This window comes from Symphalangus syndactylus, chromosome 6, assembly GCF_028878055.3.
Source record: "Symphalangus syndactylus isolate Jambi chromosome 6, NHGRI_mSymSyn1-v2.1_pri, whole genome shotgun sequence".
Taxonomy (NCBI): Eukaryota; Metazoa; Chordata; class Mammalia; order Primates; family Hylobatidae; genus Symphalangus; species Symphalangus syndactylus.
The window spans coordinates 35596427-35611977 of record NC_072428.2 but is presented as its reverse complement, the minus strand read 5'-3'; the positions used below and the strand labels follow the sequence as shown (position 1 = coordinate 35611977).

Sequence of the window (15551 nt, the reverse complement as noted above, 5' to 3'; positions counted from 1 at the left end):
GTCTCAGCCTCCCGAGTAGCTGGGACTACAGGTGCCCACCACTGCGCCCAGCTAATTTTTTGTATTTTTAGTAGAGATGGGGTTTCACCGTGTTAACCAGGATGGTCTCGATCTCCTGACCTCGTGATCCACCTGCCTCGGCCTCCCAAAGTTCTGGGATTACAGGCGTGAGCCACCGCGCCTGGCCTTTTTTTTTTTGAGGTGGAGCTTCGCTCTTGTTGCCCAGGCTGGAGTGCAATGGCCAATCTCAGCTCACTGCAACCTCCACCTCCCAGGTTCAAGTGATTCTCCTGCCTCAGCCTCCCAGTAGCTGGGATTGCAGGCATGTGCCACCATGCCCTGCTAATTTTTTTTTGTGTGTGTGTGTTTGTGTGTATTTAGTAGAGATGGGGTTTCACCACGTTGGTGAGGCTGGTCTCGAACTCCTGACCTCAGGTGATCCACCTGCCTTGGCCTCCCAAAGTGCTGGGATTACAGGCGTAAGCCATCGTGCCTAGCTGGGATGGTTGTTAATATAATCATCCTATAGTGCTATAGAGCACTAGAATTTATTTCTCCTATCTAGCTATACTTTTGTATCTTTAACTGACTTTTGGCTATAAACAACAGAAATTTATTGCTCACAGTTCTGGAGGCTGGGAAATCCAAGTTCAAGTTGCCAGAATATTCAGTGTCTGGAGGGCTGCTGTCTGTTTCAAAGATGGCACCTTGTTGCTGTGTCCTCATATGGTGGAAGCGGCAGACACATTCTCTTCAGTCTGTTTTATAAGGGCACTAATCCCATGAGTTGGCTCTGTCTTCATGACTTAATCACTTTACTGAAGTCCCCACCTCTTAATACTATCAAATTGTGGGTTAAATTTCAGCCAGTGAATTTGAGATGGGGGGTGTTCAGACGATATCAGATGAGTTGAGACCCATTTATATAGATTGTGGAGTCAGAGCTTTGGCCCAGAGGCCCTGAATCAGGGCTATTAGGGGATATCTTTTGAGCCTTTTGGTGCTTTTTAAATGAGCCCAAGGGATCTTGTGGTTAGGACACGAACATACATGTGTATGCCTACACATGTCCAGACAAACATATGGGCACACATTTGTGTGTCCTTCCCCTTGTCCCTTTCCACTCACCAAGCACACCTAATGGAAAACTCTGGTCTCTTCCTTCCAGGGACACTCTAATTGTAACCTGCACCAACAGTGCCACAAGCATCTTTGCCGGCTTCGTCATCTTCTCTGTTATCGGCTTCATGGCCAATGAACGCAAAGTCAACATTGAGAATGTGGCAGACCAAGGTACAGGACAGTTGTTACCCTGCTGTTGCAGGGCAGGTCCCAGGCTCATGTCACAAGCTCCTAATTTATACTATGCTGGGAAATTGGCCTTCTGGAATAGGATAGAGGGTGGAGAAGCCCAGGTCCTTCTTTACAGAGGGACCAAGGCAGGCTCAAGTAGGAAGCTCACTGCAGAGTCAGAACTGGCTGGTCTCTAACTAGAGGGATTGCTTTAAAAGCCCTCTTTCCTTCTCCTCTCCTCTCCTTCCTCTTACCTTGCCCCTCTTAATTTAGCTCCAGCCTATAGAAGTAAGGGTTATATCTGTTAGGTATGAGTAGAGAATTTATTAGGCAAACCATTGCCTCAGGAGCTGATGTGGGCACAGGCTGCGGTAGGATGACATTCCTTGCAGAGGGCCGTGTCGAAACCAAGGCTTAGTGAGAGAACTGACTTCAGAGGAGCATTTTCCTTGTAAAGCACTTTTCTGATTGTTAGGTAAAATGTGCTTTCAGGGCCTTCTGCTTAGTTAGCAATGCAGACCTGCAGTTTTTTTCCCCAGTGGGTAGAAACGTTGGATCGTGCTGGGTGGGTGGAGAGGCATGTGGAATAAATGTTTACTCTGTACCTAAATGATCTTTTTATTAATGGCTAACATTTGTATGGTGCTTTCAAGTTGACAAAGAGCTTTCATTTTTATTTCATTTAATCTATGTTACTAGGACAGCATTTTGCAGAGAGAGCATTCAAGATTTTAGTTTAACTCTTCATTTTCACCCAGCCTGGTTCCACAAAGGATTTGTATATTTAGCAGATTTCAGTGATCAAAGGATTTCATTGTGTCTGTTGTTTACCATTATGATCTCATTCTCAATTCAGACATTTATGGGATGCCTAGTGTGTTGGTCCTGTGCCTCATGCTGTGGGGCATGACTGTGGCCCTGGACAACCAAGGGGTGTACCTGTGAGAGGCTTGTCTGGGCAGTTATCTTCCTTCAAGGAGCTTACTGCAATTCTCAGATAATGGCTCAGATATGGTGAGAGAACTAAGCCCTGGAAATGTCACCTTTTGGGATACTAAGATTTCTTCTGGCTCCCCAAGGATAATTCATTACTGTGCCAATTCACGCTGATGGTGCACCAGGGGCCTCAAAGAGTTAAAGAGCCAGCACTTTACAGGGGTGCAATTATCTCTCCCTGGAGAGAGTGTGAAACCCTGAGGGGTGTTTGGTTCTGCAGCAATGCACTAATTTAAAGGGCCCCAGGAGATAAGCAATGGCTCTCCCTGGTTGAGAATTCTCAGATACCCTAGGAGGCAGGGAGGGAAAGTGAGAGGGTAAATGGGTTTTGTCTTTAGAGGTACTGGAGCCACTTCCAGCTGTCCTGTAACCTCATTTCCTCCTAGCAGACTGGTTGGAGCAGATGGTTGTGTCCCATTTTCTAGAAGATCTTAGGCATTTTACTTTTTGTGACATTACTGAGTTCTTTTGGAACCAGTGGCCAACCTGCTAGAGATTGTGAATCCTGAGATGTGGGCCAGGTTAGTAAACGATTCTGAACTCTTTTCTGCTCCAGGAAATGGATTTCTGGGGAGATATTGCAAAAACTCAAACAGAATGTTGTTTATCTGGTATGTAAAATGCAGCCAACAAATTGCCCATGTTTTCCTCTGAAATTTCTCCTTTCCAGTGTTTTTTCACTTCCTTTGATTTGAACAAGGATGAGGGCACTTCTAACGGGTTCTAACCTGTTGTGTTAATACTTGTCCCTGGCACAGGGACGGTGGGCCTCATCTTCCACAGGAGAGGGCCTGTGAGATCTCCCAGACCCACTGGGGAAGCTTTCCTGCTCATCTGAACCTGGATGTATTTTTATATGTGGTTTACAGGCTTGTCTTACTTGCCTTGATATAATGGAGGCTCTGCAGAATACAGGACAGAGATTTGGGGTCAGGCCTGCATTAAACCCGAGCCCCACTTCCTCCTTGCTGGGTAACACTGACATATAGACATTCATGACATTTTTGCTGACCCAACTTTGGTAACTAAGTTTTGATCTTTAGTCAAATAGAGGTTCTCCTTAATGACCTAACACTATTCGATTTAGTTTACCACTCCCTTCAAAAAGAGGCATTTCTACCAAGATGATCATCTTAAATCTTGGTCTTATAAAATTTTGAGGGGCTGAGGATGGGATTGGTGAACAGACCAAGCTGTCTTTTGCTTTTATGATAGGCATGGGGAAGGGGGCATGTTCTTGGGGAACTGCTCTAGAAAAGCAGCTTCCAGGAAAGTTAGCCCTTCAGAGCCATCTCGCCACCATATGCATTGCCATCTATGGAGTGGTGACTCATGTTCAGAATCTATCCTGAAGCCAAACAAAGATGCTTATCCAATAGCAGAAAGACTGAGTTAGACCAGAGTAGATAAGCAGAAATGTGCATATTTGTTTAGCATTCCCAGGTGTAGGTAACTCTCAGCTAACTGGAGCACTAGAAATACTACCTTGGTTCCCTTGTCCCTTAATAGTTCAGATACCTTACTAATCAAAATGAGCATTCTCAAACAGCACTGACGTCCCACTTCCATGCAGCCATCTGTCTATCACCTGTATCCCAATCCTTCTGCCCAAAGGCACAGAAGTCCAGGTGGCATATCCTCAGAGAGCTCATTCAATTTGTAATAGTTATCACAGCAGAGTGGCTACCCAAGCTGTGCTATGGGCCTTGATGTGTTGCACTGACCAGAGCTCCTTGCTTTGTCTTTAGTGGCACTCTAGGGTAAAGGAGGCTCTCATGGTAGGATGTCCGGGGACTCTGCTCAAGTTACTGAAATGCAGAGCCCCTTTGATCCCCTCTCATAAGAAGACTAACAATGGTCTATGTTTTCTGAGTTCCTAGTATGTCCAGGCATTGTTCTAAGCTTTTTACTTGTGTTGATGCATTTAATTCTCACAGAAGCTCTGTAAAGGTAGGTACTATTACTATTTCCATTGTGTGGATAAAGAAACTAAAGTTTGTGTAGAGAGAACGAGTGACTCCCCTAAGTCCTCGGTTAGTAAGAGGTGCAGCCAGGTTTTTTGTTTTTTGTTTTTTTTTTGAGATGGAGCCTTGCTTTGTCACCCAGGCTGGAGTGCAGTGGTGCCATCTTGGCTCACTGCAACTTCTGCCTCCCGGGTTCACGCCATTCTCCTGCCTCAGCCTCCTTAGTAGCTGGGACTACTGGCGCCCACCACCACGCCTGGCTAATTTTTGTATTTTTAGTGGAGACTGGGTTTCATCATATTGGCCAGGCTGGTCTTGAACTCCTGACCTTGTGATCCGCCCAACTTGGCCTCCCAAAGTGTGGGGATTACAGGCGTGAGCCACCGCACCTGTCCGCCAGTTTGTTAATCCATGAGGAAGACAGCCTGTACTCCAGCCACTGGGCTCTACTGCCTCCCAGTGGCAGAGGAGAGAGGCAGAACTTGGCCTCCATCAGTCTGGCCATATACTCTTTTAAACATCTGACGATGTTATTCTCTAGATGACTCCGCTCCCCATCTGCCTTGGGTAAGTGGAGTCTGCTGTAATTTAGCTTGCAAATAATGCCTTCACCTGGGTGCTTTAGGAAGGCAGCTGAAATGGAAGCAGGCTGAATATTTTGAAATCACTTCCCTCCTCTAAAAAAGATATAAAGCCCAAAGGGTAGAATCCTGTTAAAGTAAGCAGCTGAGGACCTCTGGTAGTGGCCATTCAAGACCTTGTCGGCTTTATGGGCCTGACTGTCACCAGAACATTAAACTGACTTCCTTGTTGTTCTGCATTTGAGACCTATTTTGAACTTTAGTTTAATACAGACTTTTCTTTTATGGTTCACATAGGGAGCCTTCAGAGGCTGGCTCTACAGTCTGTTCAATAAATGCATAAAGCGGGGGTATCTCAGGCATTTGAGGCTTTATATTTTAAATATACCAAGGCCCTAGGCAACATTAGGAACTAACAACCTGATAAATTCCAGTTTAAAAAAGTGCTGTTATGCTTGAGTTGTAAACATTCTAGGTGCTGCGATTTCTGGTTGTGGATGTGTGCTGGCTGTGGATTAGCCCGGCACCCACATTCACTTGTCTCTGCCCATTATCATTTAGTTTTCTACTTACAGGGAAATTCACAACGGCTGTGTCTTTAGCCACCTTTGATTACAGTAATCTTCCCAGTGAGGCCGTGAGGCAGGGAGAATGGCTGGCAGAGCTTTATGATAGCAGAGAAAACTGCTGCTCAGACATCCCCACCAAGACCACACGAAGTGTTCTAGAGAAAACCTGAATCAGAACCGCTAACTTCCAAGTTCATAGTCCACTCATAATAGAAGATAATGTTCTGTGAGTGTTGATGATGTAGGGGGTACTGGGCTCAGTGTTTTACCTGCATTTTCTCATTTGTTCATTGTAACCACCTTGTGAGGTCCTATTTTTGTCCCCATTTTACAGATGGACAAAATTGAGGCTTACAGAAATTAAATAACTTGTCTAGGGTTGCACAGATGGTAAGTCATGGAATCTGAATTTGGACCAGATCTGACCCTTAGAGACCGAACCCTCTTAACCCTTACATGATGTTTCATGCACCGCCCCCACCAACCCAACTAACTACTGGGACTGATGTAGCCCCATATATACCAATAGTGCAAGATCCTGGAAGTATTAGATTCATATTTTATGTGAATGTTTTCTCCTGGAGGACTCAGTAGGAGGAAGGGTAGTTAAAAAAAGAAATACTAATGCATGCCAGACTTAATACTTAGGTGATGGGGCGATCTGTGCAGCAGACCACCATGGCGCACGTTTACCTATGTAACCTGTACATCCTGCACATGCACCCCAGAATTTAATAAAATAATTAAAGGAAGAAATAATGTCATTCTGGTCATGTTCCAACTTTTAGAGCAGGGATTCTCAAACCTCAGCACTATTGACATTTGAGACAGGATAATACTTTGTTGGCAAGAAGCTCTCTTGTGCATTGTAAGATGCTTAGCAGCATCCCTTGCCTCCACCCACTAGATGCCAGTAGTTATCCTACCCCTACCCCCAGCTCACCCATGAGAATAAAAAATGTCTGCAGACATTGCCAAATATCCCAAATATTGCAAAATCACTGCTGGTTGAGAACTACTGCTGTAAAGGGTAATTAATTACATTTTCCTTTAATTCATCCAATACAAAGATCCTATGTACATGGTACACAGCCTAGCCATGGAGTCCAGTAGAGTTGCCTCTGAGTCTCTGCTTAGACACTATTTTTAGGCCTCTCCTGAGTTCTCCTAGCTGTTGACCTAATTCCCTTGGTCTTTCCCTTCAAGGAGCCTATGGTCTAATAGAGGAAATGGATAGAGATGAGTAAAAAAAAACCAACAGTGGAAGCAGCATATAAGAAGTAATAAATGAAGATCTCAGCAGAGAGAAGGCCCTCTGGGCTCTGGGAAGAGGGGCCTTGAGTAGGGCCTGCCTGCAATCATCTGTCTTGTTCCTTCCAGGGCCAGGCATTGCATTTGTGGTTTACCCGGAAGCCTTAACCAGGCTGCCTCTCTCTCCATTCTGGGCCATCATCTTTTTCCTGATGCTCCTCACTCTTGGACTTGACACTATGGTGAGCCCCTTTCCCATAAGTCTCTATCCCAGGCTCCTCTTGAAGACTCCCCCTCTCCTAGGTCCTGTGTTCACCCTTCAGGAGAGGGGTAGGCTTAGGGGTGTCTGAATGTCTTCTCCCAAGAGATCTAGAGATGCTGAAGTGCCTGTGTAGGGCTCAGGATCACCTTGTATTTTCGGTGCTCATGTAATGGTACAAGAGAGTCTTCCTCTCTCCTTCATTCTCCCTCTGTTCTATGTGGCAACTTTTAGCCTGTGTACTTCCTGCCTTTGTGTCGTTTTGCCAAAGCAAATTCTGTAGGCTGGATAAAGAATAATGTGAAGTCAGTTTTAGGGAAATTGCTGTGGGGCTGAGACAACCATAGATCATGCTGACAGGTGCTCAGAGTTTAGTCCTTGGGTGCAAAGAGGGTTTTTCCTCAAGTAGAAGAGCAAATGCAGGGAAACTGGAGGAGAGGAATTTACATCTCATGAATACAAAGTGAAACTTAAAATGTCCTAATGGATGAATATGAATGCAAGTCTCTGGGGGTTGGAAGTGCAATTTTTAAAGCTCACATCCTGCTTGGGTTCTCTTGGCTGCCCTTGTGGGTTGGACCCCAAGGAGCCTTTTTAGACCCATTGAGGGAATGCCATCCTAAAAACCAAACCTAACACAAATACAGCTTTCCTGGATGGGACATGCAAAGGGCTTGGGGGTACCCTCTGGGTGGTACAATTTGACTCAGATGTTCATTTCCTGACACGGTTCCAGTTTGCCACCATCGAGACCATAGTGACCTCCATCTCCGACGAGTTTCCCAAGTACCTGCGCACCCACAAGCCGGTGTTTACTCTGGGCTGCTGCATTTGTTTCTTCATCATGGGTTTTCCAATGATCACTCAGGTAAGCTGCCTCCTAGGCACAGGCTTGGCGTGGGGGCAGGTGGGTGGGGGCCAATGGCTATCTGTCCTTCAACCCTTAGCTCTCAGACCTTATAATCAAAGGCAAATCACTGCCATTTCCATGTAGATGGCACCAGTTCATTAGGGATTCTGACTGCAGAGGGAAATATGTCATCTTGGCTACCAGTGATGCTTCTAGTATCTTCATAATTGAGATGTAGCATTATTGAGCCAACAAGGCAGCTGTGTCCTACTTTAAGAAAATAGAATACATGGCTTGGTGCAATGGCGCCTGTCTCTAGTCCCAGCTACTCGGGAGGCTGAGGCAGAAGGATTGCTTGAGGCCAGGATTTCAAGGTTGCAGTGTGCTCTGATTGCATCTGTGAATAGCCACTACTTCTGCCTGGGCAACATCGTGGGACCCCGCCTCTAAAAAGTAAATAAAAAACTAGGAAAAAGAAAACAGAATACATAAAAATCTTTATTTATCAGTCAGGTACAATTTCTGATGATTACTGTCATGTATGAGTCAACAGCCACTTCAGTTTCTTCTAGTCCTGAGTGTCTTGGTAAATTGTGTTAGCTCACTCAGTACATATTTTGCTTTTGTTGCCTCTGTGGCCTTGAGCAAGTTAACTACTCAGGGCTTTAATTTCTTCTTCTGTAAAATAACAGATTGGAATGTGAAGGTCTCTACACCTTATTTATTGTAGGGAGACTTAAAGATTGAGGTAGAGATACATGGGGGTGTATGAGAAATACCCAGAGACACCTAAAGGTCATTGGAGGGTCAATTGAATGCAGATACATAGGTGGAAATGATCAACTGCTTAAAGCAAAAATAAAGCAATCTGGCTGCTTTCACATACACTTCTTCAGACGTTGAGCTTTGCCTTCCAAGAATAAGATGTTAAATCGCTTTTTTTTGGGTGCTTGTTATATTGATTAGCTCGGACCCTGTTGAGGAACTGCTTTGCTGACACAGCAAGGCCTCCAGCTTACATGCTGGGCCAGGTGTAGGTTACTGCTACTGAGAGGAGGGGAGATGCATGGACTCCTGTTTGCACCTGACTCTTCTTAGGATTGAGAGAACTGGCTGTTAAACGAGGGAAGAGACAGCCTGGCTTCAGGACGCATTTGATATTGGTTGTTTCTCTCTCCTGTTAGGGTGGAATTTACATGTTTCAGCTTGTGGACACCTATGCTGCCTCCTATGCCCTTGTCATCATTGCCATTTTTGAGCTCGTGGGGATCTCTTATGTGTATGGTAAGGAAATCACTGTGCCTGTTGCTGAAGTAGAGCTTGAGTATCGGTAAGGCTTTCATGGCAAGCAGATTTTCCATACTTAATAAGACAATACAGGGCTTAAATTGCAACTATTTAGGAAACCTGAGAGAGCTGCACTTTTGTTTCCAAACTTGCCTCACGACCACTGTGATCCAAATTTAATAGGGAAACAAGAGGTGGCTGAAGGTGAAACTTAAAAATCTTTGTATCAGAAATTCCTAGGACTTGGACACCCCTTTGGGTATGGTCTGGCATGTGAACAGTTAATGCTTTTGAACAGTGGCCAGATCAGGAAGGAGGAGGCTACTTTGCAGGCGTGAAATTATTTCCTGGTATTCAATACCCATGCAGCTTGAATTGAGGGGTAACTTTATAGCTGGTCCCTGGATACTGTAGTGAGAACAGAGACCACTCAGCTCACAGATCCTTAGGAAACTTTATTAGCATCATAGGAGCCTGTGATACAATATCTCAATCTCAGATTTTTCCAGGAATAAACTTCCAGTTGACTTACAGTTTATCCTTCCTACTATCACAATAGCAACCGGCATGCCATATCAGTGGGGCCACCATCAAGAACAGAAATGGCGACCTATCAGATGCCATCTTTGCCCTTTGTGTGGAGGTGTTTGTCCTTGGGGTTTCAAGGGTATCTCCTGGTCCCTTGTATGCACTGTCAGTCAGTTCAAGAAAGTCCTATTTGATTCAAGGCCCTACTGACTTCTTTCTGCTTGGAAGCCTGCTCAGAACTGTTCCGAGGCCTCACTAATACATATATAAGGCCACCATAGCAAATATCAGGAAGGCGAACATTTCCAGCTCAGACTATCTAACCGTACTTCAGATCCCAAAAGAGACAGCAACATAGTCTAAGATAAAAGGAAGTGCACGATATTATTTGGAATGCAGGATATGCTCGAGGGACAAATGTAGCATCTGGAGCCCAAAGGAAGAGGGATTTAGGCCAGAGGGGTCTGCAGAGCTCTGGTCTTTAAACTGGGGGCCCAGCAAAGCTCACCCTAACCTCCAGGTATCTCCGTTATTAGCATCTTATTTTTTTTTTTTTATTTTTTTTTTATTATACTTTAGGGTTTTAGGGTACATGTGCACAATGTGCAGGTTTGTTACATATGTATCCATGTGCCATGTTGATTTCCTGCACCCATTAATTCGTCATTTAGCATTAGGTGTATCTCCTAATGCTGTCCCTCCCCCCTCCCCCCACCCCACAACAGTCCCCGGAGCGTGATGTTCCCCTTCCTGTGTCCATGAGTTCTCATTGTTCAATTCCCACCTATGAGTGAGAACATAGCATCTTATTTTTAATGTAATTGTTAGCCTCCACCCAATAGATGCTTAACAGCTTCTTGCTTTTCTGAAAAACTCATTAAAATAAAGGGAGTGGAGTGGGAATCAAGATGGAAAAAAGAAACCTCCTGTGTAAACCTCCTGGTACTCCAGAAACAGGATGATACCTGCAGTCAATTTTGGGCACTGGTAGAAGGGGAATTTGTTTCAGACTAGAGATCACATCCCCACTGGAGGGAGAGTTTAGTTCCTGGCAAGAGAGGTGGGCAGGCATGCCAGCTGTCCTGATGAGATCAGAGACCAAGCTGCCAGCACTTTTGGCTGATAAGACAGCCTAGATCCTGCAGTGATTGAAGACCTGCTGTCGGAGTTAGGGTGAGGCTTCAAAGTGCTTTTTACCTGAGCAGAGAGTGGTAGAAACCCAGTGAAATCCACCACAGCGAATCTTAACTTTGTGCCCAGAAACCAAAGACCTTGCCAGGAGAGGCAAGAAAAAGCCTCCAAGGTCCTTCTTTGGCAACTCAGCCCCTCATGGGTCCACATGTAAGCTGAGGTCACTAGACAATCAGTTGGCAAAGTCGGGAAAGCACTTTATTTGCAGCACTGGCCCAAGTGCAAGTAACTATCTCATTTACATGTTCTGTTACCTGTACCCTAATTGCTGATTGCCACAAAGGGCAAGTTTGCACAGTTCTTCCCTATAAAATAGGGCTATTCAGGACGGTTTAAAACATCATTAAAATAGAACCCTCTTAATATTTCTGTTTTTAGGAATTAAATAGATTGCCTCCCCACCATCCCCATACAAATCTAGTCATAGGTTCTAAGTTCTGAAGGAAAAAATAAATCCTGAGTGCTTTAGTCCCTGGGCTATGTTAATTTTCCTTGGGACCACCCAGGGAATCCCCCGGTTTCTAAGTAAGAGTGCTGGTGTTGGGTTTGCCTCCAGAATCAGGTTGACTCTATGCTGGGCTCAGGTTGAATCTGACTTGTACAGTGTCGAATGTGGGTGTGCGCCTCTGATCTGGATCTGGATGGAATTCTAAGAAGCGAATCTCAGGAAGAAAAATAAGCTAACATGACTGAGGTAAAAAAAAAAAAAAAAAAAAAAAAAGAAAAAGCCTGCACAAATTTGTAACTTATATCCCAGAAGACAATGTATTCTTTATTGAGATGATGAGGCCCCAAACCAGTGCAGGGTTCATTTAAAATAGTAGAACATAAACCTGTGAAGGGTTAAAATGAACCTGACTCACTTGATGTACTACCTTCCTAGCCAGAATTAAAAAAAAAAATAAGCCAGTGAATTGAAGAGATTTGTGTTTTCTTCTTGTTTCTAATAATCTCTAGATTCTGGAGGATATCATCCAAACATTTGAAATATAGTAGGGACAATTTTCAAGTTTTATTTATTAGATTGAAACAGTTGTTTGACGTTCTCAAGTCAACATGCCTCAATGGCCAATAGCTGGCTTCGAGGTATCCAGGTTTAAAAGTATAACTCCCTGAGTTTTGTGTAGAAGTGGTCCCTTTAGCAGACTTTTATCTAAGAGTCATTTTGAAAAAATGATTTGCATTTTTCTTGGAGCCAGTACAGGGGCCTCTTGGCTGGAGGAACAATGTGACTGAACAGCCACTACCAAGGTCTCCTGCTTGCTAACTGCCTGGCTCTCCATTGTGTATTTCCCCAACCTCAATGTGGAGTGGTCTTGATCTGTTTTCCATGTCAGTCAGTTACTTGTTTCACATCCCACCTCCCAGATGGCCTCTCTCCACATTCTTGTGAGAAATGTTAGATTCAGAGCAGGCAATGGCTTTTGCTTGATGGACTATCTGTCTTCAGTTCTTGCCCATCCTGATGGCTGAACTCAGCAAGACTTTTTAAAGTACAAAAAAAAAAACAACCCAAAAAACAACAAAACAACAAAAATAAAGTGTCCCCCTGAAATCTACAAATTCAAGCTTAATTTATTTCTCTATGAGCCCCCTCCCTGAGCTCCATTTTCCCTCATGTTTTTATCTGAAATGTCATGGTATACACCACCAATTTCAGGGTGTAGTGTTCCCTAACTCCATTTGCTGGTACTTAGTAAACTTTAGGAATGACAGGCTTTAGCTCATTAATAACTCATACAGGTAAATGTGTGTGAGTGTGTCATGTGGGCTCTTAAGAATGTGGAGAGGGTGGGATAATGTCCTATATTCATGGAACTTGCCAACTAGCTCCCAAGGAAGGACACACACACTTAAGACACTGAGGAGAAGGACAGTGCTAACTGTGCATCCCTGGCTGTGAGCCCTTTTGCTGCCCAAAGATAATGGAGGGTCAGAGTAGTCAGAAAATCCTTGGAGGTGGCATCTCAGAGAAAAAATAATATAAAATAAATAAACACTGGGACCTAGGGAGTGTTAAGCTGAGGGCCCTTCACATTAACTACAGAAGAATAACTTAGGGATTTACTTGTCCAAAAGTATACACAAGACTGGAGACATAATTTGTGGGACATAATACTAAATGAAAATATAGAGTCCCTTGTTAAAAAAAATATGAACACAGAGATCTGTGTGCTCAGAGAGGAACCACACCTGGCCACCCAGAAGGGAGAGCAGCCCCCATGAACAATATCCAGACCAAGGGCACAGGTGTGGTTTGGAGAGGCAAAAGCCACAAAGGTACATGGGGGAAATTGATTGACTGGTTGAAGCAAGTCCTTGACATCTCAGTTCAGGATCTTTTGGTCATATGCAGTTTGTCATGGACTGATTTCTGAGCCTCATATCTGTTTGAGTCTAAAATAATAGCCATGAGTTCACCACCTTTTTTTCCCCCCTGCTGTTTTTCTGCTAATTCAGACTCATTTTTGAGAATCAGCTGCTCAGAGGCTTTTGGGGCCTGACTACTTGCTCTCTTACCCCTCCAGGCTTGAGGTCAAGCAGCAGGCAAGGCCCTCTTGCCCATGCTCAAGCCTCCATGAACAGTTCCTTTATCATGAGTTAGGCCTTGAAGGCAAGATGGATGTGGATCGGGGGAAAGGAGAAAGCAGGCAGAGGAAGCCATATAAACAGAGGCCTAAGATGAAAATAGCTGTTGACTCAGTGAAGGACTCAGGTGGGGACTTGGATGTGGGCCAAGGCCTGGGTGCTGGGAGTGAGGCAGAGGCTGGAGGAACTGGAGAGCTTGACTCAGGAATGGGCACGGTGCAGGAGGGTTGCGTAATGGGGGAAATGTCTTTCCAGGGTCCAAACTGGCCCTGGAACCCAAGTCTTTTCACTCTTGGTCCCAGGACTGCTCCTCTTCATTAAGTTGTCTCTTGCTGAAAACTGAGCACCCATGATCCACCCCTTCCTACAGCTTGGGGTCCAGCTCTTTATCCCCTCTCAGGGAGCTTCAGCACTTTTACCATGACCGCCTCCTCCTACAGGATGCTGCTTATGTGTATTCCTTAGGTCTAACCTTGAGCCCTATCATATCGGTGTCCCCAGTCAAGCCACATGCCACCATCTCTTGGGGATGGTTTCATGAAGGGGAACAACATGGCAACAGGATTGATGCTAATAATAGAAATTTCTAGAATCTTTTTTTTTTTTTTTTTTTTTTAGAAAAAGAACTGAGGCCTGCTGTTGGTGCTTTATATATATTTTTGAGGGCCTCAGCTTTGACTTCTATTTATTTTATTCTCTCCCCTCACTTATGCTCAGAAGGCCTAGTGTTCAGAGGCCACTCATTTGAAGGTGTGTAATAAAAACTAAAGGAGACTAACAAATCCAAAGATGATCGAGTCAGCTGCTCAAAGCATGCAGTTCTTGCCTGTAGACCCAAGAAAGCAACCTGGAGTGTCCTTGTGTCATGGATTGACCTCTCCAGAAAAGCCTTAAGAGCTCATTCGGCTCAGTCTCCCCAGTAAACAACAGCTTGGGCAGAGAGACTGTTTCACCTAAGGTCACACAGTGAGTCAGTAGCAGAACTGGGGATCAACTCTTGGACCTTAACTCCCAGTCCAGTGCTCTTTCCACTGTACCATGTTTGTGACTGACTGCTGTCAGACTTGCCTTAAAGTAGAGCAGGAAGCTCAGCTGCAACCTAAGGCATTTTAGAGTGAGCTGGGAAAAGTTTCTTGGATGAGTCCTCATACTGTTCCCAGCACAGGCTCCTCTACAGCAGCCCTGAGGCTTGGCGGCCCTCCATGATGGCTGTTGTCAGGGGTCTGGAGACTCGCTGTCCATGAGGGGTGGCTGACATTCTCAGTCTGAGCTTGGTAGGAAGTAAAAGCAAATGTCAGGAACGGAGGGCTGTGAAGGGTCTCAGGATCCATTATTTTGATAGTGGTGTCTGCAGTGGAGTTTTTTGGGTTAATTTTAAGATTGAAATACAATGTACATACATGACATATTTTTCATTTATGTATTTTTTATTAGATACTGACAAGTTATAATGGTATATATTTACGAGGTACAAAAGTGATGCTATAATATGTGTTATACAATGTGGAACGATTGAATCAAGCTAATTGACATTTCTATCACCTCAAATACTTATTATTTATTCTTCCTGTCTAAGAGAAACACTGTGTCCTTGACCAACATCTCCCCATTTTCCCCATTCCCCAACCTCTGGTAACTACCATTCTGCTGTCTCCTTCTATGTGTTCAATTTTTTTTTAAGATTCCACACATAAGTGAGAACGTGCAGTGTTTGTCTTTCTGTGCCTGGCTTATTTTACTTCGCATAATGTCCTCCAGGTGCATCCATGTTATCACTTATGACATGATTTCCTCTCTTTTAAAAGGCTGAATGGTATGCCATTGTGTATGTACACCACATCTTTATCCATTCATCAGTTGATGCAAACTTATGTTGATTCCATTGATGCTGCAATAAACATGAGCGCAGATATCTTTTAGACATACTGATGTCACATTCTTTGGATATACACCCAGTGGTTGGATTGTTGGATCATATAGTAATGCTATTTTTAGTTTTCAGAGGAACATCCATAATGTTTTCCATAGTGGCTGTACTAATTTACATTCCTACCAACAGTGTACTAGGGTTCCCTTTTCTGCACAAGAGCGTACAGCTCAATGAATTTTCACCCCAATGTAACCAGCACCCAAATCAAGATATAGAACATTAGTAGGGCCTTTTTTTTTTCTTTTTCTTTTTCTTTTGAGACA

The 15551-nt window shown here is 44.3% G+C and overlaps 1 protein-coding gene across 1 annotated transcript in view; it reads left to right on the top strand.

Annotated features, from left to right (window-relative positions):
* The window catches only part of SLC6A5 (solute carrier family 6 member 5), a 60958-nt gene that overhangs the window by 28624 nt on the left and 16783 nt on the right, over positions 1–15551 (top strand). The window contains exons 9-12 of the mRNA XM_055282143.2: positions 1169–1293; positions 6784–6896; positions 7650–7781; positions 8948–9047. Of these exons, the coding sequence (XP_055138118.2) occupies positions 1169–1293; positions 6784–6896; positions 7650–7781; positions 8948–9047 (470 nt within the window). The remainder of the gene's footprint in view (positions 1–1168; positions 1294–6783; positions 6897–7649; positions 7782–8947; positions 9048–15551) is intronic.